We start from the raw sequence: 26,945 nt of genomic DNA, 5'->3' as shown, positions 1-26,945 counted from the left end.
TAGTTCTTGATTAGAACTTACTAGAGAGACAAAGCATGTATCTATACCTATATCTGTATCTATATCAATATCTATGCTTGGGAGTCTTCTGCTGAGAGATTACAGTGAAACCCATGTAAGCTGATGAAATCACCAGAAAAGATTGTAGAGAAAAGAGATGGAAAGGCCCAGGACAGAGCCTTGGAGTACATGATAGGACATGGTAGGGATGATGGTCCAGCAAAGGAGACTGAGGAGTGACCAGGCAAATAGGAGAAACAAGAGAGAACAGGGCCACGGCAACCCAGAGAGGAGCTAGTAATCCAATAGAGAAGATGGTCAGTAGCATCAGATACTTTCACCCAGAGGTGAAAGACTGAGAAAAAGCTAGTGGATTTGATGAAAGACCAGTCATAATATTGGAGGGAGCAGTTTGAGTCAAATGAGTAGGTCAGACATCAGACTTCACGGAGTTGAGATGTGAGAGTAGAGGAGGTAGAGGCAATGAATGTGGTTGACTGATTAAGGGAGGAGAAATAAAGAATGATAGTGTTCATGGTTGGTAGGGCTTAGCAAGGGATTTTAAGGCTTGAGAAAACATGAGCCTGTTTTTTAGGCGGCAGGAAAGAAGGTGGAGTTTTAAGATTAGAGAGGGAAAGTAGAATGATTACAGAGGCATTCTGGCATCACAGTAGTCCAGGCAATCAGTGATGTGAACCTGAGCCCTGTTGGATTGGGCGGTTGAGTGATTGAGTGGAGGGAAGGGGTGCGAGAGATGCTATGGAAGTAGAAATGAACATGATCGCGTTTTGGAGAGATGATAGTCTTCTCATAGGTACGTTTTATCCATGATATTCCTCTTATCCAGATGTTCCTGTCACCCAGGGATCTGTCCTACCCGATCTTTGAAACACTGTTTCACTTCTTGTTGTTTGTGTAAAACCTGAGGGCTGCGTGTTTCTCACAACTTCCCGGATTCATAGCTGGCCAGCTATCTTACATGTAGTTGGTACGCAGTAAATGCCTGCTCAGTTGTCGAACTTTCATTTTGAACTATTGAACCTTGAGCAGACTTCCACAGTTGCTTTTTCTGTATTCATTTTTATTGTTAGCAAACTGCTTTGCTAAATTATAACAGTTCATGTTCCAGAGCTTCACAAGACAAGCAGATGATAGCTGTTTGTAAATGTATTTTTCTTACCTTAGAGTATTGAATAGAGGTTGATGTGTTCTGTGGAATGAGTAGAAACAGAGACGAGCCTTTTATTGCTGAGCTTGTTAGCTCAGGTCTAGTACATTCTCTTCATTATTTGTGCAGGGTCCTTGGGCAGAGGGAAGACAACCCTGGTTATGCATTACTCCATGTTGCTTGTGGTTCATATATATCCAGATTTTTGTTTGCCTAATATACGAACTGTGAATGACTTGGGCTACCATTTCGTTTAAAGTCCTTAATGATCAATTTCAAAGTACCTTTCTAATCCGAATGTCTGTTTCCCACAGTGATGGGGAGGGAAGGAAAAGGACTTCATCTACCTGTAGCAGTGACTCCTTAAACGCTGGGGGGATCCCTGTTACTCCTCGACGGGTCTCTTGGAGGCAGCGCATTTTCCTTCGAGTTGCTTCACCTATGAATAAATCTCCCTCAGCAATGCAGCATCAAGGTTTGTATGATATTAATGAGAGCCCCTTCTGAGCATTATTGTTCTGGGAAGAAAATGAAAATTTTGATATAGATAGAGGTTTGTGTTATTTTTTAAAAAGTCTGTTCTTGCTCTGTATGTTATGGATAGGCAAATAAAACATAGGGATTCTTTGTCATATTGTTTTCTTCTCTGGAAGGAATCAGTGATGTTTTAACCCATTAGTGTTGCCACTGGGGCTAAGAAATACTACTAGGTTTCACTGGCAGGCCTAAATTATTATGAGGGATTTTAAAAAATTTAGAAAGATAAAAAAGTGTGAAAAAACTACCCATTGTAAAGAGTGGATGCTATTAAGAACACCTTCTTTAATTTGGTAGCTATGGTTGGCTGTTTTGCTTTATAGTATCTTTGCACTTCTCTCTGTGGAAGTAGTCAGTATTATCTCAACTGTTTAAACATTGTGTGGGATACAAAGCAAAAAAATGAAACAATCTTGGACTCCAAGAAGCCTATATTTGGTTGGAGGAAATAATATATATACATATGAGTAGATTCCAAATATATAAAAAATAAATACAAGTTATTTTGTGGGGAGAGGTAATAGAAATTCAGGTGATCAGAAGAAAGCTTTATGTAGGAGAGGGGACTTGGGCCCTTCTTTGAAGAAAGCTAGACGGTCTTAACGGCAGCAGTCAGAAAGGCCCATGTTCCTTCCTTGCATGGGGGATAGACTGGGTAAAAGTCTGGAGACAGGTGATGGTATGTAGGCGCCCTCATTAGAGTGTAAGCTCCTTGCACGTATTCTTTCATCCTTTGTATTTGTATCTTTCTTCTTAGTAGATGCTTAATAAATACTTATTGAGAGATTGTGAGGAACAGAAAAAGTTCAGTTTGGTTATACTGAACAGTGTGTAAAGGAGAGTAATGTGGAATAAATCTGGAAAGGTGATCTGGAGCCAGATATGGAAGGGCTAAACAAAGGAATGCCAAACAAAGGAATGCCAAACGAAGGAATTTGTATTTGTTCTTAGAGGCAATAGGAAGCCCCAGAAAGTTGTTGAAAAGAAAAGTATGATATGGTCAGACTTATGCTTTAAGAATATCACTTTGGCAGCTCTGTGGAATTTGTTTTTTGATTGATGGATATTTTATGGTTAATAGAAAATTTACCTTCACTTCTGATGTTTTTATAAGATGAAAAAATTAATAAATAGCTTGTTATCTATAATATCCTATTATGTAATTGCATCATTCAACAAGTATTTATTATGAACTTATAGGGTACATTGAGTCGTTCTAGGTGCTTGAGAAATAATCTTCAATAGACTTCATCTAGAATTGAGATGAGACATTAGAGCACGCAATTCACTGGGTGTATAGGTGTTCACCTTGCTTTGAATCAAATTATGAATTAATGAGTGAAAAAAAAAACTTATAAAGTACTTCGTACAAATAGAAAAAGTGAGACAGTCCCTATTCTAAAAGAGCTTATCCCCTAATTGAGGGGAAGACCATACATAAAAGAATGTTTAGCTGCAAGGCAGATGGAAAGGCCCAGCAGTCTTAAGGGTACAATAGTGGGGTGAATGTGTTTTGTATATTCATTTTTCAAGTCTATTATGTTTTTTATTATACACTAAAGATTTCTTTAAGCACAGCTCTGACCATGTTACACCCCTTCCCATACCCCCAGCCTCTGGTACATTCCAGGGACTCCTTCTACTTTTAGGATCAAACATAAAATCCTCTGTTTGGATTTTAAAACATTTTACAACCTAGCCCACTCCTTATCTTTCCAATCTTCTTACACTTTGTTCTTCAGATATTCTTTGATTCAGCGACATTGGCTTACTTGCTATTCCTTACACATGATGCTTCATCTCTCAGCTCTGTGTTTTTTCACTACTCTCTATCCTTTACTTACTCTGCCTCTTGGCTTGCCTGGCTTCCTTCAAGACTCAGTCCAAATACCATCTTCTGTTGGGAGGTCTCTATCCCTCCTAGTGCCAGCCCTCTGAAATTACCTCTATATCTTGAAGATACATAATAAGTACACATATTGTCTCCTCCATTAGAATGTGAGCTCCTTGAGGGCAGGAATCGTTTTTTTTTCCCTTTGTATCCTTAACATTTCCTGGCAATAGTTAAGTGCATAATTTATGTTTGTTGATGGACTGAGTTGATGTAAGTAGTTGACCTGCTTAGTTCTGAAGGTGGATTTATGAAGAAGAAATACTAAATAATGTTTAATAATAATAGTTTAAGCCTTAAGGGATGATTTATTTCTAACCCACTTCAGTGTTATTTCTTGTACTGTCATAAACAGATTTATTACAGAAGTACTATACTATGAGGAGAAAGCTAATTTAGTTGGGAGTACCTATTCTGAAGGTATTGTAAAAGAAGATACTGTGCATAAAGAGGAAGTGGTGCAATTTTTTGTTTCATTATAAGAAGGAAGTATATATAGTAGGGGAATTCAGCCAGTTCACCTAAGTCATTGATTCAAATAACAGTCTGAAATGTTACCAGAGAAGTGAGTCGGCTTTTCTGAAAACACCCACTTGTGGTACAAGAGAGATTCCCAACAGCAGAAGAAAAAAATCTGAAATGTCCTTTGCTAATAAGAAGTGCATGCCATTGTTTTATTTCTTTGTAGATGGTCTTGACAGAAACGAGCTGCTTCCTTTGTCTCCTCTTGCTCCAACTATGGAAGAGGACCCTCTTGTCTTGTTCTTGCCTGGTGAGGATGAACCAGAGAAGGTTGATGGCAGAAGAAAATCTGAAGAGCTCCGGAATTTGTGGAAAAAAGCTATCCACCAACAAATTTTGTTACTTCGAATGGAAAAAGAAAATCAGAAACTAGAAGGTTAGACACTTAGAGAAACGGTCACCTTGAATAGATTTGCTGCTTTTTTTTCAGTGATAATGTTTTTGTTGGATCATCAGTATATAAGAAAAATCTGGCTTGAAGTAACTTAGAGTTTGATTTGTTCTTGAATTGTGATAAGAGGTCAGTTTAAAGTATAGAATTAAAATATCAAAAGGTAAAATAAAAATAGTAATTTAACTTAACTTTTAACGATTTTAAGTGTGATGCAAAATAAGTTTAATTTTGAGGCAAACTACTGTTTAAATATGATTCAGCATTATCAGGCTTATTAAAAACCTACAAAGGATTAGTGTGAGTATTTTAATAGATTTGTTTTATAGGTATAATGTAAGAGCATTAGCTTCTTACCATCTATTAGGAATTCTTCTCTGTGATAATTTGTCCATTAAGAAAAAACAACATAAAAGGAATTTGTCATTCTTAATCTTTGTTAATACCTTATACCTTTGCTTCTCCTCTCTTTCCATGTTTGCTCTGATTTCTAGAGGCATCTAGGAGATAGAATGGATAGAGTGCTGGGCTTGGAATCAGGAAGACTTGAGTTTAAATCCTGCTTTAGACACCTTAAGGTTGTATGTGACCCTGGGCAAGTAACCTCTGCCAACTTCAGTTTCCTGTCCTATAAAATGGGGATAATATTAGCATTTAATTTATAGCATTGTGAGGATTGTGAGACAAGAGTAAAATGTTTTATAAATCTCAAAAAAGTATAAAAATGCTGTTGTTTTTATTTGACTACATGTACATTGGAGTATAAACCTGTCCTCAGATATAGTTATCCTATTTTTTCCCTAAGAACCTTCTAAAATAGCTTAAATAATAACAACTCACCTTTATGTAGCACCTTGTTTCACAGTGCTTTACAGAGTACCCTATAATTCACTGACATGGGCATTAAAATTATTGCTGTCCAAGTTTTACAGATGAAGAAATTGATATTAAGAAAACCACTGTAATCTGTAGAGATTTAAAATGGTCATATGCTTTTTAAATTGTGAAATGTAATGGCCAGCCTTAAGTTGTTATAAGCCAGTCTTAAATACACTTTGGTTTAAACATAAACATGTGAAGAGTCAAGAAAAGTTGATAGCATTCTCTTTTAAGTAATTAGTCATGAAATTGTATCCTTTTAACAAGATAGGTGATTTCCTCAGGAATAGTGTGATGTAGTGCTGTCAGACTCAGGAAGCCTGTAGTTCACTCACATCCCTGCTCTGTTAGCTATGTGGCTACAGGAAGGTCATTTAATTTATCTCCCCAGATATAAAGTGGGGATAATAATGCTTTAACATGTACTTCACATTAGTTTCAAATGATTTAAAATATATAAAGGACTTTGCCAGCTTCAGAATGCTATATAAATGCCAATTTTTATTTTATTTGTTATATTATTTATCATTATATATTATTATGTATTATTATATATTATTTATATATATTGTATTTATTTGTTATTTTGTTACTATTTGCTATTTAAGAGTAATATGGAAGGGGTGGCTAGGTGGCTCAGTAAATAGAGCACTGGCCCTGGAGTCAGGAGAACTTGAGTTCAGATTTGACCTCAGACACTTGACACACATACTAGCTGTGTGACCTTGGGCAAGTCACTTAACTCCAATTGCCTTATCTTCCCCCCTGCAAAAAAAAAATTCTGAATTCAGATAGTAATTCTTTTTTTCATTGTGGAATCAGAAAGCAATATCTCTATTTTATAGGAGAGGGGGAACTAAAGTTCTTGGGCAGGGTGAATTACAACATCACAAAGAGACCAGGGGCAGAGCTCAATTTTCTTAACTCTCAGCCTAGCACTTTTCTCATTACTCCGTTTTGCTTACTAATTAAATACTTTGCTGTATGAAAAATGTATTTATTATTCCATACCATACAGGTACCTTGTTGGGTTGTTAGTTCTCTGTACCTGAGAGGACAATGGGGTCAGTGGAGTTCTTGTGGAATATGGTATAATTCGAGCCAATGAAAGTGCCAGCTCCTAATTCATTTTTACCTGGTGAAGATGACCTAGAAAAGATGAGAGGGAGAAAAAAAATCATATGAACTATGAATTCAGTGGAGAAAATTTAAACAGATCCTTTTTGAAGGATTTGCCTAATAAAACTTAGCATGGAGCCAAATTATTAACTGTAATTGTTTTTTTTTTTAAGTGCTCTTTACCTAAAATGAATATTAGAATCCACTCAAGTGGGAGCCAGTCTATGTTTAAAAGCCATCTAGTGGCAACTGCTGTCAGACACGAGCTTTCTGCAGCGCTATCAATATAGTTACTGTTGTTTCCTGTTTTGAACATGTTGGTGTGAAAATGACAGTCTCTCCTATTGTTGTTTATTCTGCTACCGAGGACTTTTGTTTTTGATAGAGATTTGTTTTACAGAAGGTAAGATTATTTAAGTAACATATGCTTGAATGGATCCAATTTTTTCTGAGTCAGTCCTTTCTTCCCCCCCCCCCCCAATTTTTTTTTCCAGCTGATCTTAATAAATAAAAACAAAAATTAAGTTTAAAGTGTTTTCTGTTCCCTTTTAAGTCAGGCAGTTCCTCTTCAGAAAAGAGAGAAAGTTTACACATTGCTTAATTAAAAAAAAATCGGGAAGGTTTTTATTTTGTATTAAATATTTGTATTTCATAGGGATATTAGAGCTAGTAGGGACCTCAGACATACCCCTCATTTTACAGAGGAGGGATCTAAGGCCCTGGGGGGATAAGTTACTTATCTAAGGATGCATAGTTTAGTGTGAGAAGCAATATTTCAACTCAAGACCTCTGATTCTGGAATCAGTACTCTTTCTCTGTTCTTTGCCACCCTGTCAGGTGAGATGAGGTAGAATAGGGGCTCTTGAAACTTTTTAAAAATCAGAATACTTGAAGCTTCATTTTAATTGTATTTTTCCCCTTTAAAATCTCACTAAAAGCATGCCCACATCATGCTGATGGGTTTATTCTCTGAAATGTGGAGACACATTCACATTTTTAGTATTGGCATTGTAATAGAGCAGAAAGCTAGCCTTTTGAAACTAGTAAAAACCAACTAGTAGTTGTTGAATATGTCAGATTGTACATAGTTCTCACATTCTTGCTAATATTTATAGTTTAGAGAAGAAACAGTGGAGTAGATGGGGACATTTTTTTCATACCTGTCAAATATAAATTATTCAGACTTTAGGGACTTTTAAGAAGGCCACATATGGCACATATGCCTTATCACTTTGACTCAAGGATTGAAGGCTTCTGTATAATAAACAACAACAACAACAATAATAATAATAGCAATTTGCCTTTATTTGCACCAAATAGTCATGTTGTCCATATAATAAAGAATAAAATATACTTAGAGAATTCTTAATTTTTTGTATAAGATATTTATAATGTGATTTTGTGTATGTATAATTTTATATATGTATATTTTGTATATGTATAATTGCATATGTATATATACAGTTTTTGTATATGTATATGTATAATTTTTACATTTCTTTTTAAGAAGTTTTCTGTTGAGAAGTTTGGTGGCTACTTCCTTCAAGGCTCTTGTGATGATTTTACTATAATTTCAGAATTTCAGAACAAAAACAAAATCAACTTTGGTCTTACAACCTTTTTCTTGCTTTCTTTTAGCGAGCCGAGATGAACTCCAGTCCAGAAAAGTTAAATTAGACTACGATGAAGTTGGTGTCTGCCAAAAGGAAACCTTACTAGTGTGGGATAAGAAATTATTAAACTACAGAACTAAAATCAGATGTGATATGGAAGATATTCATATTACTCTAAAAGAAGGTATTTGGGGATAAGGGAGTATCATACTAGTTTTTCTTAGGGGTGTCATATCACAGTATTTTACCATTGGCCTTGATAACTGTCACACTTGGTAGTAAACAAATTTTTTTGACTGTTTCTTACCAGTTTGGTAGTCACTAAGAGCACAATGATAATAAAGCTAAAGCAGCAGATTTGACCTTTGCAGGGGTCACTTATCTGTGACATGGACTTCCCTATGGATCCCAGCTAACAATTCCCGACTGTGATATTGATCACAAGGGAAAGAGGGTGGCCTCTCCTAACACTTGAATATTATAAAAACAACTCTCCCTACTAATGATGAATTGGCAGCATATCCTATGTGTACAAAAGAAAATTCATCACTATCATCTGACCATGATAGCTTTTTATGGGCTGTTAAATATGTGTGTGTGACACATACACACACATTCTCCCCACAATCTCCTTAAGTAGGTAAATATATACTTAAGGAGATTATGGGGAGAATATGTGTGTGTGTGTGTGTGTATAAAATATTCCTTAGTCATATAACACATAGAATCATAGCATCTCAGAGTTGGAAGGGACCTCAGATTTGATAGAACAGCCTATCCTTAATTGTTTGATTCTTGTCTTTTTTGCCTTTGAGATGTGTGGTGTTTTTTGTTGGGGGGGGAGGAGGGAGGTGAGGTAATTGAGGTTGTCACTTTCCCAAGGTCATACAGCTAGTGTCAAGTATCTGAGGGCAGGTTTGATGTCAAGTCCTCCTGACTCCAGGGCCGGTGCTCTATTCACTGTACTACCTAGCTGCCTTGAGATATGTGGTGTTTTTAAATTTTTCTATGACTAAAACTATGTTCAGAACTTTTAAAAATGTATTGTCAAGGGCGGCCAGGTAGCACAGCAAGTAAGAGCACTGGCTCCAGTGTTGAGAAGACCTGGAGATTGAATCCTGGGCTCAGACACTTAGCACCCACCCAGAAACACCTGGCCGTGTAACCTTGAGCAAGTTACTTAACCCCAATTGCTTAGGGGCGGCCAGGTGGTTCAGCAAGTAAGAGCACTGGCTCCAGAGTTGGGATGACCTGGATCAAATCCGGGCTCAGATACTCAGCACCACACCCAGAAATAACTGGCCGTGTAACTTTGAGCAAGTTACTTAACCCTGATTGCTTTAAAAAAAATGTATTATCAAATTTGAACTTGAATTCATTGTATTAAAAAGAAATTCTATCCAACTATCCTCCAAAGCTTAGGCCTTTCCTTCATGAAGCTTTTCCTGATTTCTATTCTGTCTTCCCTTCCCTTCAGTCTTCAAAACACTGTGCTAAAAATGATGCATTTCCCATGCAATAGTATGTATTTCAGTTATTCTCCTTCTGCATTGTAAACTGCAAGAGAACAGGAACTATAGTATCTCCTTTGTGGCCACACCTTTGTAGAGCCTCTTGAAAAGGGTTTATTGAATAAATGAATGGTTGTCTATTGATTTAATGCTTTAAACTATTAATAAAACTCCAAGAACAGCCTGAAAGTATTCTAGAATTCTATGAAAATTGGTGTTTTTATTTATTGGCTACACTAATGATGCATTTTAAATTTTAATAGAAAAACAATAGACATGACTTTTTTCTTTGATGATCTGGAAATCTTAGGAAAAATTAGTAGAATAAACTTTTAAGGAAAAATATATTGAATAAAAATGCAGGTAAGATTTAGACTGGTAAATGCATAATTTTAAAAGGATTTTCAAAGCTATTTTAGGAAAATTTATTTTTAAAAAAATTTGATGCATAATTAAGAAAAAATTCAGGTGTCAAGATTTCATTTAACAGTTGATTTTAAGCTACCTCCAGACAGTTCCATTTGCTACCCTGGCAATACAACCAACTAAGAATAGAGTAACTTATATTGACTTAAACAGTAATGAGTTCAGGAAGCAGTTACATGTCTCACATCCCTTCTTTAAAAAATATTAAAAGCAATCATATTAACTATGTTGTTTTTCTGGTGACCCAAAATATATTCAGTCCAGCAAATATTAAATGCCCACTGTATACATACTTTGTGCTAGACGCTATTATTGTTGTTTGGTAGTTTCAGTTATGTCTGACTTTTTGTGACTCTTTCTGTGGTTTTCTTGGCAAAGATACTGGAGTGGGTTGCCATATAGGATTTATAAATTAGACCCAGTCCCTGCCCAGTGGAAAGTAAGTCATTATGGTAAAATGTTTTCCTAAGCAGAGTAGTTATAAGATGTTAACCACTATTCTTACTCCTACCCCCAGTGACTGTATGGCATTATTTTGAATTGGCCAGATAATTTGAGTTTTTCTCTAGTTCTACTCCCTCCTCCCCCTTCACTGTATGTGACTCAATTTAACTCTTATTTTCTCATTTTTTTTCCTCCTTTGAATAGGTTAATATTCTATGTGACATGCCCTGCAGAGGTGTTATATAGGTTACTTTCAGACTATCAACTTCAAAATATGATATGTAATGCATAGTTATAAATTGTCAGAGCTAGAAGAAACCTTAATATTTATCTAGTACTGCTCTCTCATTTGCATATATATGAAGATTTATTTAAAAACTTCAAACGAAGTAAAAGATGAAAATGGTGTATTTGCATTATAAATTTAGAGATTTCTACGTGGGATTAAAGTGGTTGATTATCTTGGAATGTTTTCTATTCAAAAGACAAAGGCAGTGACAAGATTAAACTTGTTTAAATTACCCTTATGTCATTATTTAATGCATTACTTAATCTTAGCAGGTGGCATGGCTTAATGTTGCTGCTGTCAGCATTGCATACAGTACTACTAATGCAATTTTGCAAGTTAATTCAAGTGTTTAAATTCTTGTTGATTTTTCTCTTTGTTCTTAGGGGTTCCTAAAAGTCGCCGAGGAGAAATTTGGCAGTTTTTAGCTCTACAGTATCGTCTGAGGCACCGACTGCCAAGTAAACAACAACCTCCTGACATTTCCTATAAAGAGCTTTTGAAGCAGCTCACAGCTCAGCAACATGCTATCCTGGTAGATTTAGGTATGGTTGCCATATTGATAAATAGCTTACTAAAGCGCATATCCTGTCCTTTTGTTGAAGTTAGTAATGGCCCTTTCTTTTTGAGAGAAAGGACATGCAGATATCCAATTCCATTCTGCTTTTTGTGGGTTTTGGACAATTCTCTAATAAAACCTTTTTGAAGGGTTTTTTTTTTTTTTGCCTAATTTAGTTCTTACTTCTCTTTTTCTCTATTGGGTTGTGTTATCAGAACAGAAGACTTCTTTGAGAGTCCTATGGGGTAGGCGTTCAGTAACTATTTGTTGAATGAATCTAGGAAACAATGAGCAGGCCTGGAAAGAATGATGGTGAAGACTGTGAGAAGGTGAAGGCTGGGAGAGAGGGATTTTGGAGGATAGATATCCCAGGCAGTAGATTCCGTGCCTATTAGAGTGAAAAATAATGAGACCAAATTTTGGGGGAAATTGAGAAATAATGACAAAAAGTAATTTTTTTAAGACTAAGGTTTAGTGGGAAAAGGTCATATAAAGTTATATATTTGTGTTTTTAATTTTAGTTAATTTTTTTAAACTGAAGAAGTAACAATGTAATAGAGATTATACTTTTCTTTAAAAAGGGGGAAAATTGATATTACAACCATTTGTGCCCCTTCAGCCTTTTCATATTATTATGTCACTTCTTTCTCTTGTTTACACTGCAGATTAACTATTATTACCAATTCCTGGAAAAAATCACTTTGTGATTTTTTGTACATTTGTGGGAAAGAAAGCAAAAGATTCTTAGATTGGCATCACTGCAAGTTCTGATAGAAAGTAATTGTTCAGCAGAGGCATAAAATCTGAGAAGCTAACCTAAGACCTCATTTTCTTTTGAATGAAGAAATGTCATGCCAACACTGTTACAGTTTTGGTGGTGGAGATGCATTTGTTACAGTACTTAGTTGTTACAATTTGGAGATTTCTGACTAAATTGCTCCCTAGCTGAAGTTGCTTCATGTTAGTTTCATGCCCCAAAGTGGATTTTTGAGGGAAATATCTTTAAATTTTTTAAATCATTTTTCTTTTTCCTTTTCTTCCTTCCTTTTTTCCTTTTCCTTTTTTTAAGCATTATAGAACTGACAATTATTCAGGCATGTGTTCCATGATATTACAGAGGAAATTTTAAGGGCTTTCCAAGATAATAGCATGGAGCCTAGAGGAAATTCTGGGGAAAAAAGATTTCCTAAATATGAAGATAAATGGAAAAACTGCCTCCAATGTCAGATTCCTAGAAAAGGAGTAGGAAGTCTGTGTATGGCCGACTGGATTTCCCCTTCAAATTAGATGATGATAACATTGTTTAAGAATTCTGTTTTAAGTTAAAACATGAGCTCTGCTGGAATTATTTTACTTAACAAATTTGAATCCTTTGGTTTCTTAACTTTAACATCAGTCCATTCCCCCCACCCCCACCCCAAACTAATCTCTTCTGCAGAAGAAAGTTGTTTTAGTATGTTTGCTGAGGTAAACTGGGTGCGTGGGTGGGTGTTCGTATGGTGATTAGAATGTTAGACTTGGGGTAGAATGATCTGGATTATCTAGATGAGGGGTCTAGACTTATTATCTAGACTCGGGATCTGGAGGTCACATGTGACCCTCTAGGTCCTTAAGTGTTCCAGAGAACAAATCCCCTTAAAGGATCTAAATAAAAAGTTCTCTGAAGTTTGGATTCAGTCAGTGACCTCACAGCTGAAAGTTCTCCATCTCTGAGCTAGATGTTGGTTAACTCTGGTTTCCTTTTACATCTAAATGTTGTAGTTAACCTCAGGGGTGTGTATGTGTGTGTGTGTGCACGTGCATGTGTGTACATATATGTGTATATGACATATACACACATATAACACACGTAAATTTTTTTTTCTCTTTCTTACTCTGACAGGAAGGACCTTTCCTACTCATCCTTACTTTTCGGTACAACTGGGATCTGGGCAGCTATCCCTCTTTAACCTTTTGAAAGCCTATTCTTTGTTGGATAAAGAAGTGGGTTACTGCCAGGGAATTAGTTTTGTGGCCGGAGTACTGCTTCTCCATATGAGTGAGGAGCAAGCTTTTGAAATGCTCAAGTTTCTCATGTATGATCTTGGATTCCGGAAACAGTACAGACCGGACATGATGTCATTACAGGTGAGTCAGTCCTTTGTCATAAACAAAACAAAATCTTGGTAGCAAATATCTTAGTAATAATTCCATTCAGATGTAAGATAGGCCTGAGACCTCTATTAAAAATCTTGGAGTGAAAATAAGTATTGGAATATAGATAAATACAGTGTTCTTGTTTTACAAGATTTTCTTAGGATTTGAGAATGTATAAGTCTTTAAGAATAATTACAGATAAAATTATAATTTTGTACTATTTAAACAAAGGTCTTGAAATAATTAAGCATTGAGAAAAACCACTATGCTTACTAAAATAGTCGAGGTCCTGAGTTTAAATCTTGGCTTTAAAAACCAATTCTGGATGACCTTTAATGTCATTTCACACTCTAAATCTAAAGCCCTATGATAATACAAGTACAGAGTATGTAGAGAAAATTTGTGCCTTTACAATTTCTTACTTTCTTCCAGCTCATTATTTGGGTAGGATCACAGATCATTTTTGAAACTTTTTTCCCTTTCTTTTGGTTATTGAAAATAGCAATCTTCTTGATTGATTTATTTTTTTTGAACTTAACATGAAAGCCTCATTAAAAACTAAACGAAATCAAACCAAAAAAGAAAATGATTCTCAAATTTTGCCTCTGAGGAAGAGAATTTTTATTTTATTTAGTTCTTGAAAATGTGGGGTAAAATTAGAAATGCTCCTTTTCATTTTTCCTTGTTTGTCTGTTCCTTGAAGAATGTGACTGAGGTAGAGAGTGGTAAGTTAGAATTTTCCTCCTTAGAAAAGTGAGATGTAGAGAAAATTCATACAGTTCCTATACTTGCCCTAACTTTGGGAGAGAATTAAATACTTTGGAACTTCAAAAGAACTGTTATATCATCAATGTGTATTTTTCCTGTACCCAAATATGGAAAGAATCTAATGTTCACCTTGTTAGACAGTCTTTAGACAAACTTCTTATGATGAGTCTCTTTAGACCTAACTAACCTGGTCCTCTGGACAGTCCCATCCTGTTTCCCTGCCCTGCCCGCCCCCCCCCCCTTCCCAAAGCCTATGCTTGGAGTCATTGCAGCTTGGTAGGGTTTACCTCTGCTTTTTTAAAAAAATAATATTTTATTCCCTCCCCCCAATTACATGTTAAAATAATTTTTAGCATTTTTTTTTAAGTTTTGAGTTCCAAATTCTGTCCCTTCCACTCTCCCTCTCTTCCCTGCCCCCCGATGGTAAGCAGTGCAATATAGATTACACATGAGAATGTATAGTCACCTTCAAGGTATGGTCACCACTTGAAGAGGTGGTATGAAGAGTAGGAATGCAGTAAGTAGATGGTGGTAGTTGTAGGTAACATGTCAATTTGTTATCAAAGAGACTAGAAAATTTCTTCAAATATCACCTCATACATCTTTGTCCCAGGTAGGTCACTTGAATTGAATAGTATTGAATTCTGAAGATAACATCTATATATAACTACTATTTAGTATTTGCTGCTTGTAGAAATGTGGAAGGTGATACCTACAGAGACAGAAATCACTTCCATTATAATTTCTTTAAGGTTTTTTTTTATCTGACAAATAAATTTGCTTCTTGATACAGAAATTCAGATCTTTATATATAGGGTAATCTCTTCCAAAAAAACTTAACAAAAGTTTTTTTTTTTGTTCTTTATAATTAAAGGTAGACATACTACAAAATTCACTTAGAAACAAATCACTTAGGTGTCTATATGAAATATATGTGTTGTATATATAAATCAATTTTATTTAACTGGTAATCACCCAAGAGATAGTTCCATTTCTACCTGTATTTGTGAAACTGTAGCCGAACCTCAAAAGTCTTGAATAACAATATTCTAGTGGTTTGTAAAATGTGTGAATAGAACTTTTCCCTCAGCAAAATGAGACTCAAAACTTACCACATCACAGAACGAATTAGAATTTTCCTTCATTGAAAATGAGAAACGGGGGCAGAGTCAAGATGGCTTGAGTAGAAACAGGATTTCTGCATGGCTCCTCCATTTCAAACTTTGGAGCTACAGAACCCACAAAATGACACAGAGAAGCTAACCTCCTGCTGAGGACAGCCCGGCAGGCTGGCAGGAAGGGGCTAGCACAGCACTCTGGGAGCCAACCCCAGCCATGGGCGAGTCTGAGGTTTTAGCCCCAGGGCGGGCTTGACCAGCCACCGGTGGAGGGATCTCAGATCACCAGCAGCTGTGGCAGTTTCCAGAATTATCAACACATGGATGCTAAGGACAAAGTGAGAGGTCAGTGCAGTGTAGACTTTGGGATCTGGTAGTTCAGGAGTGAGGTCCAGCCTTTATCCCCTGGAAGGAGAAGCTGCTGAGGATCTGCGGCTGTGCTGCCGCCCCCATGTGGCAGCTTCCGTTCCTGGCTTGCGTATTGTAGGGGGACCAAGTGACCAGTCTGAGGGGTAATTGCGCTTGCTTTAACCTGCTTGGATCTGGATTGTGGTCTAGGGTGGAAGTCCTGGGGTGTGGGACCACCTTTCCAGAGCATGTGAAGGCTTCAGAGAGGGCACCCAAGTAATATCTTCGTCAGCTGAGAAAACCCCAGCGATTTGGACAAAGCTCCCCTGTCTGGTAGCAGAGTCCTACTGTGGCAAAAACCCAAAAGTCAAGTAATTGAGTGGCAACATGAGGAGGCAAAGCAAGCAAAGCAAGCAGAGCAATCCAACTTTACACTCCTATTTTAGGGACAAAAAGGATCAAAGCATGGAACAGGAGGAAGAAAACCAAATAAGAACTCCTGCACCAAAAGCTTCCAAGAAAAATATGACCTGGTTACAGGCCATAGAGGACCTTAAGAAGGATTTTGAAAACCAGATAAGAGAAATGGTGGAAAAATTGGGAAGAGAAATGAGAATGATGCAAGAAAATTATAAAATGAGAGTCAACAACCTGACTGAAGAAAATAACACCTTAAAAAATAGACTAACTCTAGAGTGCTGGCCCTGGAGTCAGGAGGACCTGAGTTTGGATCCGGCCTCAGACATTTAACACACACAAACAAAAAACCTAGCCGTGTGACCTTGGGCAAGTTATTTAAACCCAGTTGCCCTCCAAAAAGCAAAAAAAAAAAAAAAAACCCAAACAAAAAATACACTAACTCAGATGGCAAAAGAGGCTCAAAAAGGCAATGAGGAGAAGAATGCCTTAAAAAGTTGAATTTGCCAGATGAAAAAAGAATCTCAAAAGCTCACTGAAGAGAATCATTCCTTCAGAATTAGATTGGACCAAATGGAAGCTAGGGACTTTATGAGAAATAAAGATACTATTAAACAGATGCAAACAAATGAAAAAATAGAAGACAATGTGAAATATCTCATGGGGAAATCACCTGACCTGGAAAATAGATCCAGGAGATATAATTTAAAAATTATTGGACTACCTGAAAGCCATGATCAAAAAAAGAACCTAGAAATCATCCTTCAAGAAATTCTCAAGGAAAATTGCCCTGATGTTTTAGAACCAGAGGGCAAAATAGAGGTTGAAAGAATCCACCGATCACCTCCTGAAAAAAATCCCAAAAAGAAAACTCCTAGGAATATTATAGCCAGGTTGCAGAATTCCCAGATCAAGGAAAAAATATTACAAGCATCCAGAAAGAAACAATTTTAATATTGTGGAAACACAATCAGGATAACACAGGATCTGGCAACTTCTACACTGAGGGATTGAAGGGCTTGGAATATGATATTCTAGAGGTCAAAGGAGCTGGGATTAAAACCAAGAATCACCTACCCAGTAAAACTGAGTATCATGTTTCAGGGGAAAATATGGTCATTCAATGGAATAGAGGACTTTAAAGCATTCTTGATGATAAAACCAGAGTTGAATAGAAAATTTGACATTCATATACAAGAAACAAGAGAGGAATGAGAAGGTAAATGGGGAAAAGAAATCATAAGGAACTTATCAATGTTGAACTATTTACATTCCTACATGGAAAAGCAATAATTGTAACTTATAAAACTTTTCTCAGTATGAGAATAGTTGAAGGGAATAGAAATGTGTGTGTATATATGTATGTGTATATGTGTATACATATGTATATATGTCTATATAGGAGGGTATATGGGTATATGAATACATATGTGAGTATGTATATATATGTGTGCAGGTATACATAGACAGAGGGCACAGGACCAGTTTAATAGGAAGGGATGATACTTAAAAGGAAAAGGTGATATTAAGACATGAAAGAGAAATATAATGAGAGGAGATGGAGAGAGGCAGAATGGGGTAAATTATCTCGTATAGAAGAGGCAAGGGAAAATGGTTATAATGGAGGGGAAGAAAAGGAAGGCAAAAGGGAATGGGTCAACCTTTTTCTCTTTGAATTGGCTTAAGGAGGGAATGAGATACACACTAAATAGGGTATCTCACCCTACAGGAGAGTAGGGGGGAAGGGGATGAGAGGGGGGATGATGGAAGGGAGGGCAGTCTTTGGGGGAGGGAAATTGGAAGCACCCACTTTTGAAAAGGGACAGGATCAAAGTAGAGAATAGAACAAATGGGAGGTGGGATAGGAGGGAGGGAAATATAGTCAGTCTTTTACAATATATCCACTATGGAAATGTTTTGCCTAGCTACACACATACAACCTATACTGAATTGCTTATCTTCCCAGTAAGGGTGGGAGGAAGGTAATGAATTTGGAATTCAACGTTTTAAAATCAAATGTTTTAAATATATATATATATATATGTACTATTATTAATATTATTTTACATGTAGCTGGGAAATAAGATATACAAGCATTGGGACATACAGATCCACCATGCCCTACTGGAAAGTTGGAGGGGGTATGGGAGAAGATATGAGTGAGAGTAGATTGGAGGAGGGGATATCCAGTGGGATCGCTGTTTTGGGGTGGTGGGTAAGGGAAAAACAGCGAGAAAATTTGTAACTCAAAATCTTGCAGAAATGAATGATGTAAACTAGAAGTTAATAAAGCATCTGATAAAGTAAAAAAAAGAAAATGAGGAACAGAGGACTCTCAGAACAGCTTTTTAGAGAGGACAATGTTTCTATTCTAAATATTAACATTTTTTTTCTTTATTTAAGAAAAAATGGTACTTAGTAAATGGTAGCTTCTGTCTTTCAGGAGTTTGGCAAAATATCAAGCCAGTTTATGTTCTGTCCATTTACTTGTCTCTCACCATTTCCTGTTCTTTTTCTCTGTCCCCTTTCCTGTCTCTTCTATGACACACACACACACACACCTACACATCCACACACCCATACCTATATACATACATAAATATGTATATATTTATTCTCTAGTTTTAATTAAAAAGGTAAATGAAATAGTTTAGATTTTTTATGAAAGAAAGGGCTTTTTAAAATGGCAGGCACTGTAATAAGAGGTATTTTTATTTCTCTCCTTCCTCCAGTGGCACACATGGAATTATCCTCTTCTTCTCCTTTCCCCTTCTCTTTTCTTTTTTTTCTTTTTACCTCAACAGCCCCTTACAGGTCCCAGTGCTGATTGATTTGGAAACTTTAACCTGCTCCATTTTTCCTACCTGATTTCCTTTGACCACTCCTTGGATAGCTTTGTGGACTTCCACTCTGGGGGCTCACCATGTTAGTACTTAATTGACTTTAGCCCAACCATGGCTCAGAACCACCAGTCAAGATATCCATCAGAGTGAGCCTCTCCCCTTACCTGTTTCTAAAACAAACAAACAAACAAACAATCGCTAATTTCTCCAAGAAGCCTTTTTAGATTCCCCCAATTGTAATGATGACCTTCTTCATAATAACATTTTGATTATCCTTTTAAGTTCAGTTCTCTATTATTTTGTATTATGTGTGTTCTCTTGGAAAGAGTGATGAATTTGGAGTTGGAGGATCTGGTTTCTCATCTTGGCTTTGTCACTTAATGCCCATGTGACCTCAGTTAACCGCTTTGTGCCACAGTTTTCTCATTTGTAGAGGGAAGGGGTTAGACTAGATGATATTTAAGTTCCCTTCCAGCTCTACATCTGTGATCTTCTATCATCCTACTAGATTGTAAGCTCCACGAGTATGGTGACCACTGTCTTTAGTATCTGTTTATGTTGTCTGATACCTATCCTGCCCCTGGAGAGCAAAGTAGGCATATCCTCTTGCTGCTCACTTCCTTCTTTAATCCCTTCTTGTAGTGAAATCACTTACCAATCCTCCCCCATAGCACCCTATTAAGATTCTTATTGCAGTTACCTCTGGGCCCTTAGGTCTGTCTCCTTCCTTTTTCATGGATTTCATCATTGGCTTAGTCTTCCCTTCCTTTTCAACATGTGTGAAATTCAGTATATATTTTGGTCTTTTTAAAACATTGTTGCCTCCAAATTTATCAGCTTCCTCATCTCTGATGCTCTCCATTTTCATTCCACATTAGTTATATACAGAGGTGGTCAGAAAGCTCAAGAAGCTTCAGTGGTTCGCTGTTGCTGCTACAAAAAATGTAAACTCCTCACCTTGGCATTTAAATCCCACCCTTGCAGATTTATTTCACATTGTTCTCCTTCATACATTTGGACTCCTTGCTATTCCCTGAACTCGGCATTCTCTTCTCTTCATCTTTGCCTTTTCTTCATCTCCTCTGCCAGGAACTGTTTCCTCTACTCAGCCTCTTAGGACCTTGACCCTCCACCAAGGTTTAACTCAGATGTGATGCCTTAGAGGAAATATGTTCTGATTGTCTTAGTTGCTAGCGTTCTTTCTATTTTCATATTATTATATATTTACTATTTGGATAAGTATTGTATTCTCTATCCTTCTCTAGGTAACTTCCTTGAAGGCTGGGACTGTTTTTGTCTGTGTTTGCCTAGTGCATAGTACCTTTAATAGGTATTTTAGAACTATTTATTGAATTGACTTGGATTATATTTAAATTAAACTATGTCTATACCACTAGCCAGCTCAGTGCTCTCTGTATTATACAGATTAAAATCTTTTTGGTCAGATAAGTGTACTTGATTTCTTTGTGTGATCCTGATGCATATAATTTCTTTGAAAGAACCTTAGGCTGGAGAAACATCATAAAATTGTGATTTTTGTGTTATAACCATTATTTTCCTGGATAAGAACAACAGAATATTTTGGATGAACTCACTCAAAATTAAGTATGATCTCTTTTAATTTTACCTCCCTGTTGGCTTCCTGTAAACTTTATTATAGCAAATTAATTGTTATGTTGATTTAAAGCTGGTATTTCCAGTTTGTAGAACTAGAATCTACTGTTGAAGTACACATGAAAGTAATATTTTTATTAGTAGGACCTACTGAAATATATTAATATTCTTCTAACCATTTATATTTCACTAATGATAAGCTCCTTTGTTTTATAGCTATACTTTTACATGATCATAGCAAATAGTAGTAAGAAGGAATTAGAATTAGCAGCAGCTTAAGTTTCTGAGTATATATTTTTTGCGTGGCAGTGGTAGAGGGCAAGTCTATAATCTCTGCTAATGGGGAGGGGAAGATTGGTGTATCATTGGACTTGGGAGTTCTCAGCTGCTGTGTGCTAAGCCTATTGGATATTGGCACTAAGATGATGAGCCCCTACGCGTAGGGGGTGGGGTCCACCAGGCTGCCTAAGGAGGAGTGAAGCAGCCCAGATTAGAAATAAAGCATGTCAAAGTTCCCATGCCAGCAGTGGGATATGGCCAGCAAGTGGCACGTCACCTCTAGCCTGGGTGACATAGAAATTTTTAGCATTAAAACAAACAAGTTATATCTAAAGATCAAATGCCTAGCTGAAAGTGAGCAGGGCAGATAGTTAGCAAATTCATAAGTTGTTTAAATTTTTGTTTGAAAGACTAATTATGATTAGTAAGAAAATAAACTGAATTTCCTAAATTTAAATTAAATTAAAATTAATTTCACATTAATGCACAAATAATACCTCTAATCAAAGATAGAATATCTTACTTAACTATTTTACTTTAGGGATAAGAAATGTCAAGAGTTGTATTTGAGCTGGACTTTGAAGGGTGTATAGGAATAAACAGGGAGTTGTCTTGGATCATGAAGAGTAGCTTTGTGTGATGTATACTTTCATTTATACAAATAAATGTTTGGGACTTGTCTGACATTTATGGATAGGTTTTTGATGACCCTCTGTGATCTAAAAACACTTAGACTTTTGGATCACTCCAACTCATAATATTAATAGGATCGCTTTGAGAAAGTTTATATGAAGTTTAAAGAATAAAAAAACTTTTTAATGCAGTGTGAATTGTGTACTTTGGAAACATCAAAACAGGCATGTAACTTTCTTCCTCTTAAAATTAACTTTAGATTCAGATGTATCAGCTCTCAAGGCTCCTTCATGACTATCATCGAGATCTCTACAATCACCTTGAAGAGAATGAAATCAGCCCCAGTCTTTATGCTGCCCCCTGGTTCCTCACATTGTTTGCCTCCCAGTTTCCACTAGGATTTGTAGCCAGAGTTTTTGGTAAGATACGAACTGTAGTCAATTGAGCATTTTTATTTATTACAGAGACAAAACACTACCTAGTCCCCCATTTTTTACATCTTGTGTTAACAGTGGCAAATTATTATTGGAATCTGATCTTTGTATCTGGCTATATTGATAATAACTTGAAACCATTTGAGTCTTAAATAGAATTGAAATGAAAAACCCCAAGAGTTGAGCTGCCATTGGACAGGCAGCAGTAGAGCTATTATTTTCACGTGTTCTTGAAAGATAAATCAGTGTCTTATTTTTCCTGAATCTGAGCCAAGCACTCATACAGTACTGACTTCTGCATGAGTCTTTAGATCTGACTTTGCTCTGTTTTTTCTGGTAGACATCATCTCTTTCCATCTAAGATACACTGTTTCCTAGTGAGAATATCTAACTGAGGACCCTTGTATATGTTATTTTAATTATCTCTTTTTATTGCTATCAGAGTGATGATTTTAACTACTCTTTTTGTTGCTTACCCTGGCTTTTCTTTTGGTACTATTAACCATTAGTTCCCTTTCCCCGTCCTCCATCTTGGCCAAGGGACAGCTTGAAAGAGTGCTCAGACGTCTGAGTGGTAGATATATGACTGAACAGCCTTACATAACTTGAGCTGGCCTGCCTATGTTCCTGAAGGGTGGGCAGTCACCTACTTTCCAAGTGTCATTTTAAAGAGATTCAGCTATTTGTTTGTGGCACTTTCAAGCAACTCAGAGCACTACCTAGAGAGTCACAACTTAGTTTCCACATGACAGCTCAGTATTATTTGGTGAGCACTAGCATTTTGGATTGTGGCAGTTGTCAAGCACCATCTGTTCTCTGGATTATTTGTCAGCCATCTTGTTAAAAATTAAAAACTTACTAGTCTGCCCTTTCCAAGATTCACCTTTTTAGCCAGGGAGTCTATAATCAAATGCAAAGAGGAACAAAAGTGGCCTAGAGAATCAGAATGCTCAAATGCATCAGATGTTTACTAGGTGCCTGCCTGCAGTGTATAGGGTGCTGTACTCTGCAGTACAGTTGCCAAGACAAAAGCCTGAGGGGCATTTGGCCTTGGAGGCTGCCCAAGGCAGTGGGGGGAGGGACTGAGGAATTTGTTTGCCTTTTAATGAGGAACCTTTAACAGGACTTCCACGGACTGAGAGAGGAGGAAGTTTTTAGGGGAAATCCAGATATTGATTGCTAGGGCCTGTGTTAGGTCAGTGCCTAAGTTCTTCACTCACCACCTCAGGAAGCATGGCTTATGGCTTTCATTCATTTCTGTGCTTGTCAGTGAATACATTTATTTCTTTTCCTTTTTTATACAGTCATCTCATCAACTACTTAGTTAGAAGTAGCACTTTCGGGGCGGCCAGGTAGCACAGCGAGTAAGAGCACTAGCTCCAGTGTCGGGATGACCTGGGGATCAAATCTGGGCTCAGATACTCAGCACCACACCCAGAAATAACTGGCCTTGTAATCTTGAGCAAGTTACTTAACCCCAATTGCTTTAAAAAAAAAAAGTAGCACTTTGTCTACTGAGGATCTGCACAAATTAGACATGAATGTATGTGTGTATATGTGGTTAAGCCCCTCTTCTTTCTATGACTCTTCTGTTTGATCATGTATCACCACTTACATGTCTCTGGAGTTCTGCTTGGGATTGGACATAAATTAAATATGCACAGGATCTTAGAAGGAACCTCACAGCTCACATATCTGGTCCATCCTCGTCAATTTGCAGATGAGAAAATTGGGGCTGAGGCAGGTTAAATGACTTGCCCAAGGCTGCCCAGAATAGTAAGAGTCAGATCTGGGTTCCCTGACTCCAGAGCCAGTGCTGTTCACACTAGCCAGTGCTACAGCCCCTATCCTTATTCTGGAAAAACCCCAACACAAATCCAGAAACAAATCAACCAACCTTTTTAGGCTTTTCTTTTCTACTTTAGCCTTAGATTCCTTTGGAGTTAAGGGATTGAATGAAATTTGGCAAAATAATATGAACTTCAGTTCCGTAGAAGGCCTTGCTTTATTTACAGCACTGCCCACCTTGTACTATCTATAATCTTTGGATTGAGAAAGAATCAGCCTAATTCTTTTCAAGGGATAGGATCATATGATCATAAGTAGATCTGGAAATGACCTTAGCTTTCATCTAGTGTAAGTCTCATTTTATCATTGAGGACACTGAAGCCCAGGAAGATTAAAATGGCTCACTGAGAGTCATGAAAATGACCAGTGTCAGGAGTCAGGATTCACATCAGGTTCTCTGTTTTAGGAGAAATAGGGGTAGGTGAGCACAGTCTCTTTATAGGACTTAATCACGTCAAATTCTTCATTTAAAAAGTAATACACAGATGGAATTTTGTATATAGTCTTTCACTCAATGGCTTAGTGTTACCCCAAATCCTAAGAAAAATAGTGAGCTTAGAGAAATACAGTACACATACTTACCCTCATTCTAGGACTCTTAATATAAACCTTGCATTTCCCTTCCAAGGACGATTAATGTGGTTTACTCTGTCAGTTTTCCTCAAACTGTTGTTCACTTATTGTCCTTGTACCCAGTGACTAAAAAAAAATCTTATAATTTAGACCATTAGAAGTTTGTTATGAAGACCAAGTGATATATGAGGGAATATTCTGAACTTTAAAGCAAATGCTTTCTGTCCCTTTTTCTTTCCTTTTTATCTCCTCCTTTTCTCTTTCTATTGAATTCCTACCCATTCTTTGAGGCCCAACTGAAATGCTGTTTCCTTGTAATTCATGTGAATACAGCACTGAAGGCCACATGTCTCCAATTTCTTTGTATAACAGATTTGCCAAGTTTTTCCACCCAAAAACTATGTGTAGTAAGTAGTACAGCTATTATTATTTCCGTTTTACAGGTGAGGAAACTGAACCTCAAAGTAATCCAGTGATTTATCCATGGTTTCACAGTTAGTCAGTGTGGAGCTCGGACTCAAGTCTGTCCTGCAACTCCAAGTCTAGAGCTTTTTCTGCTTTTGTACTTGTTGCCATGAAGCATTGGCTTGTCCTCCCTGTTAGTAATAACTTTTTCTCTCAGGCCTCATATAGCCCTTTGTTTAGCCCCCTTTTAATGAATATATCATGTATTTTTATAAATTATAGTTCTCTATGTATGGAACTTTTCCTTCTATTAGATTTTAAGCTTTCTGAAGTCAGGGACCATGTCTTGTTTAAATTCTGAATTTCTCTTCATGCCTTTACACACTAGAGGTGGTTGATACATTTTGCTGAATTTAAAGTATAGTCATTATTATTATTTCTCAGTAAATTTCTGGTTTCAGAGAAGGTTCATCTTTTTCTTATGCTTAGATATCTATGTTGGTAATTAGTAAAGGCAGTATTTTGTATCTGTGTTTTCTCAAAGGCTCTCTAGAGGTTATCACTGGAAGAAAATAAAATCATAGATTAAACCCATCTAAAGGATGACATCAAGCCTAAGAATCACTGAATCAGGCTCTCCTGAAAGACCTATTTTTTTCATTGACATAGCTGCTTTTCTCTAAAGACATTTCCTCTGGAGTTTGTTTCCCTTAATATGTCTTTCTGTGAATCCTTTCATTTTTCACTTCTTCTTTCCTCAGAGAAAATCTAGTCTGTCTCATTCCAGAAAGAGTTTGCTTAGATCAGTGTGAGGTTTCATTGGGTAAATGTCTTATGGCTCACCTCAAAAGGCTGATACTGTCGTTCTGTAGAGATCACTTTCTAACACTTCTAGCTTTGAAAGTCTGGAGGATACTCTCTTGGGCATGCCGTAAATGTCACTGTGAGCTTTGTCATGATGTCATTTGCGTTTCCTTCTTTGAATTCTAATCAGCTTTCGTAGCTCAGGATGGGAAAAGCATGTTTGATGATGAGGATTTAACCTGGTTATCACTGATTATGTCATTGTCTGCTCTTATCTGAGGTTCTTTGTTTTGCTGTGGCACATTGAAATATATAGAGACAACATCACATAGCAGATAGAGAATTGGCCTCGAAATTAGCAATACTAGGGTCCAAGTGCTTCCTGGGACACATTCTGACTCTGTGACTGGGAGTATGTAACATTAATTTATGGTCTTGTTGTTGATTCAGGATTGTTTATCTGTTAATATTGGAGGAGGTTTAGACTCCAGGGAGTTTCCTTTATAGGTACACTTATAAGTCTGGAATCTTTTCTCTTTTCTTCCTTCTCCGCCCTTCTGTTTCATAGCTATTTAGAACAGGGGTCAGGCAGACATTCACCACCTGGTTTTGAACGGTCTATGCGTCAAGAATAATTTTTACATTTCTGATTTCAATAAAACTTTAAAGTGTAAAAAACATTTTTTAGCTGTCTCACAAAAACAGGTTGCAGGCTAGGTAGTAGTTTGTGAATCCCTGATCTAGATGGAGAGATTTGGAAATAGAGGTAATTATGTTTTAGTGGTCATTTTCCATTAAAGTCTTATTATATAATGGTAAGTATTCTGACAGCTTTGTCAATACAACATCAGTTTTAATGGGTTGGTCCTCACAAACTGGAAAGATTTGAAGTACTGGTTGAGGAGCAGCCTACCTAAATTCAGAGAACATGATTGCCAGAAGGTAATAATTTGAAATTTCTTTTGGCTCAAGCAACTGATAAGGGCAGCAGTGTTATATGGCATGGAAGGGTTATGTGCTTCATTGGTGGTGGAAGCACTCACATGGATGAAATATCAGGGTTCCGAAACGCTGATATAATTAATCATATCAGCCAACGTGCTTATCTTCTTGGGTTGAATGGAAAGAATCTTGCATTTGGAGCCAGAAGACCTAAGGTTCAAGGCTCAGTTGTGTCACCTCAGTAAAATGTGTATGTACTTTATATTTATAGGGTTTTTGTGAGGATCCATGTTAGTTAGAATCCTGGCTCTTTCGTTAAATAGCTGTGTAACTTTTAGCAAGTCACTTACTTTCATTGACTCAGTAATAATACTTGTATTGCCTGTGGCAGTGGGGCATGGTGGAGAAAGCATTTTGTAAATCTTAAAACACTACAT

General features: G+C 36.8%; 1 protein-coding gene across 3 annotated transcripts in view; it reads left to right on the top strand.

The window, feature by feature from the left end:
- The window catches only part of TBC1D4 (TBC1 domain family member 4), a 222,076-nt gene that overhangs the window by 183,216 nt on the left and 11,915 nt on the right, over positions 1-26,945 (top strand). For all 3 annotated transcript variants that reach the window (XM_069066800.1, XM_069066798.1, XM_069066799.1), the window contains 6 exons: positions 1,483-1,643; positions 4,285-4,494; positions 8,146-8,304; positions 11,174-11,332; positions 13,229-13,473; positions 21,762-21,921. In XM_069066800.1, the coding sequence (XP_068922901.1) occupies positions 1,483-1,643; positions 4,285-4,494; positions 8,146-8,304; positions 11,174-11,332; positions 13,229-13,473; positions 21,762-21,921 (1,094 nt within the window). The remainder of the gene's footprint in view (positions 1-1,482; positions 1,644-4,284; positions 4,495-8,145; positions 8,305-11,173; positions 11,333-13,228; positions 13,474-21,761; positions 21,922-26,945) is intronic.

Source organism: Petaurus breviceps, unplaced genomic scaffold (assembly GCF_028583685.1).
Source record: "Petaurus breviceps papuanus isolate PSGF00001 unplaced genomic scaffold, PetGlider_PUasm1.0 90730, whole genome shotgun sequence".
Classification (NCBI taxonomy): Eukaryota; Metazoa; Chordata; class Mammalia; order Diprotodontia; family Petauridae; genus Petaurus; species Petaurus breviceps.
Note: the sequence above shows the minus strand (reverse complement) of the source record. Positions and strands in the feature narration are given on the sequence as shown.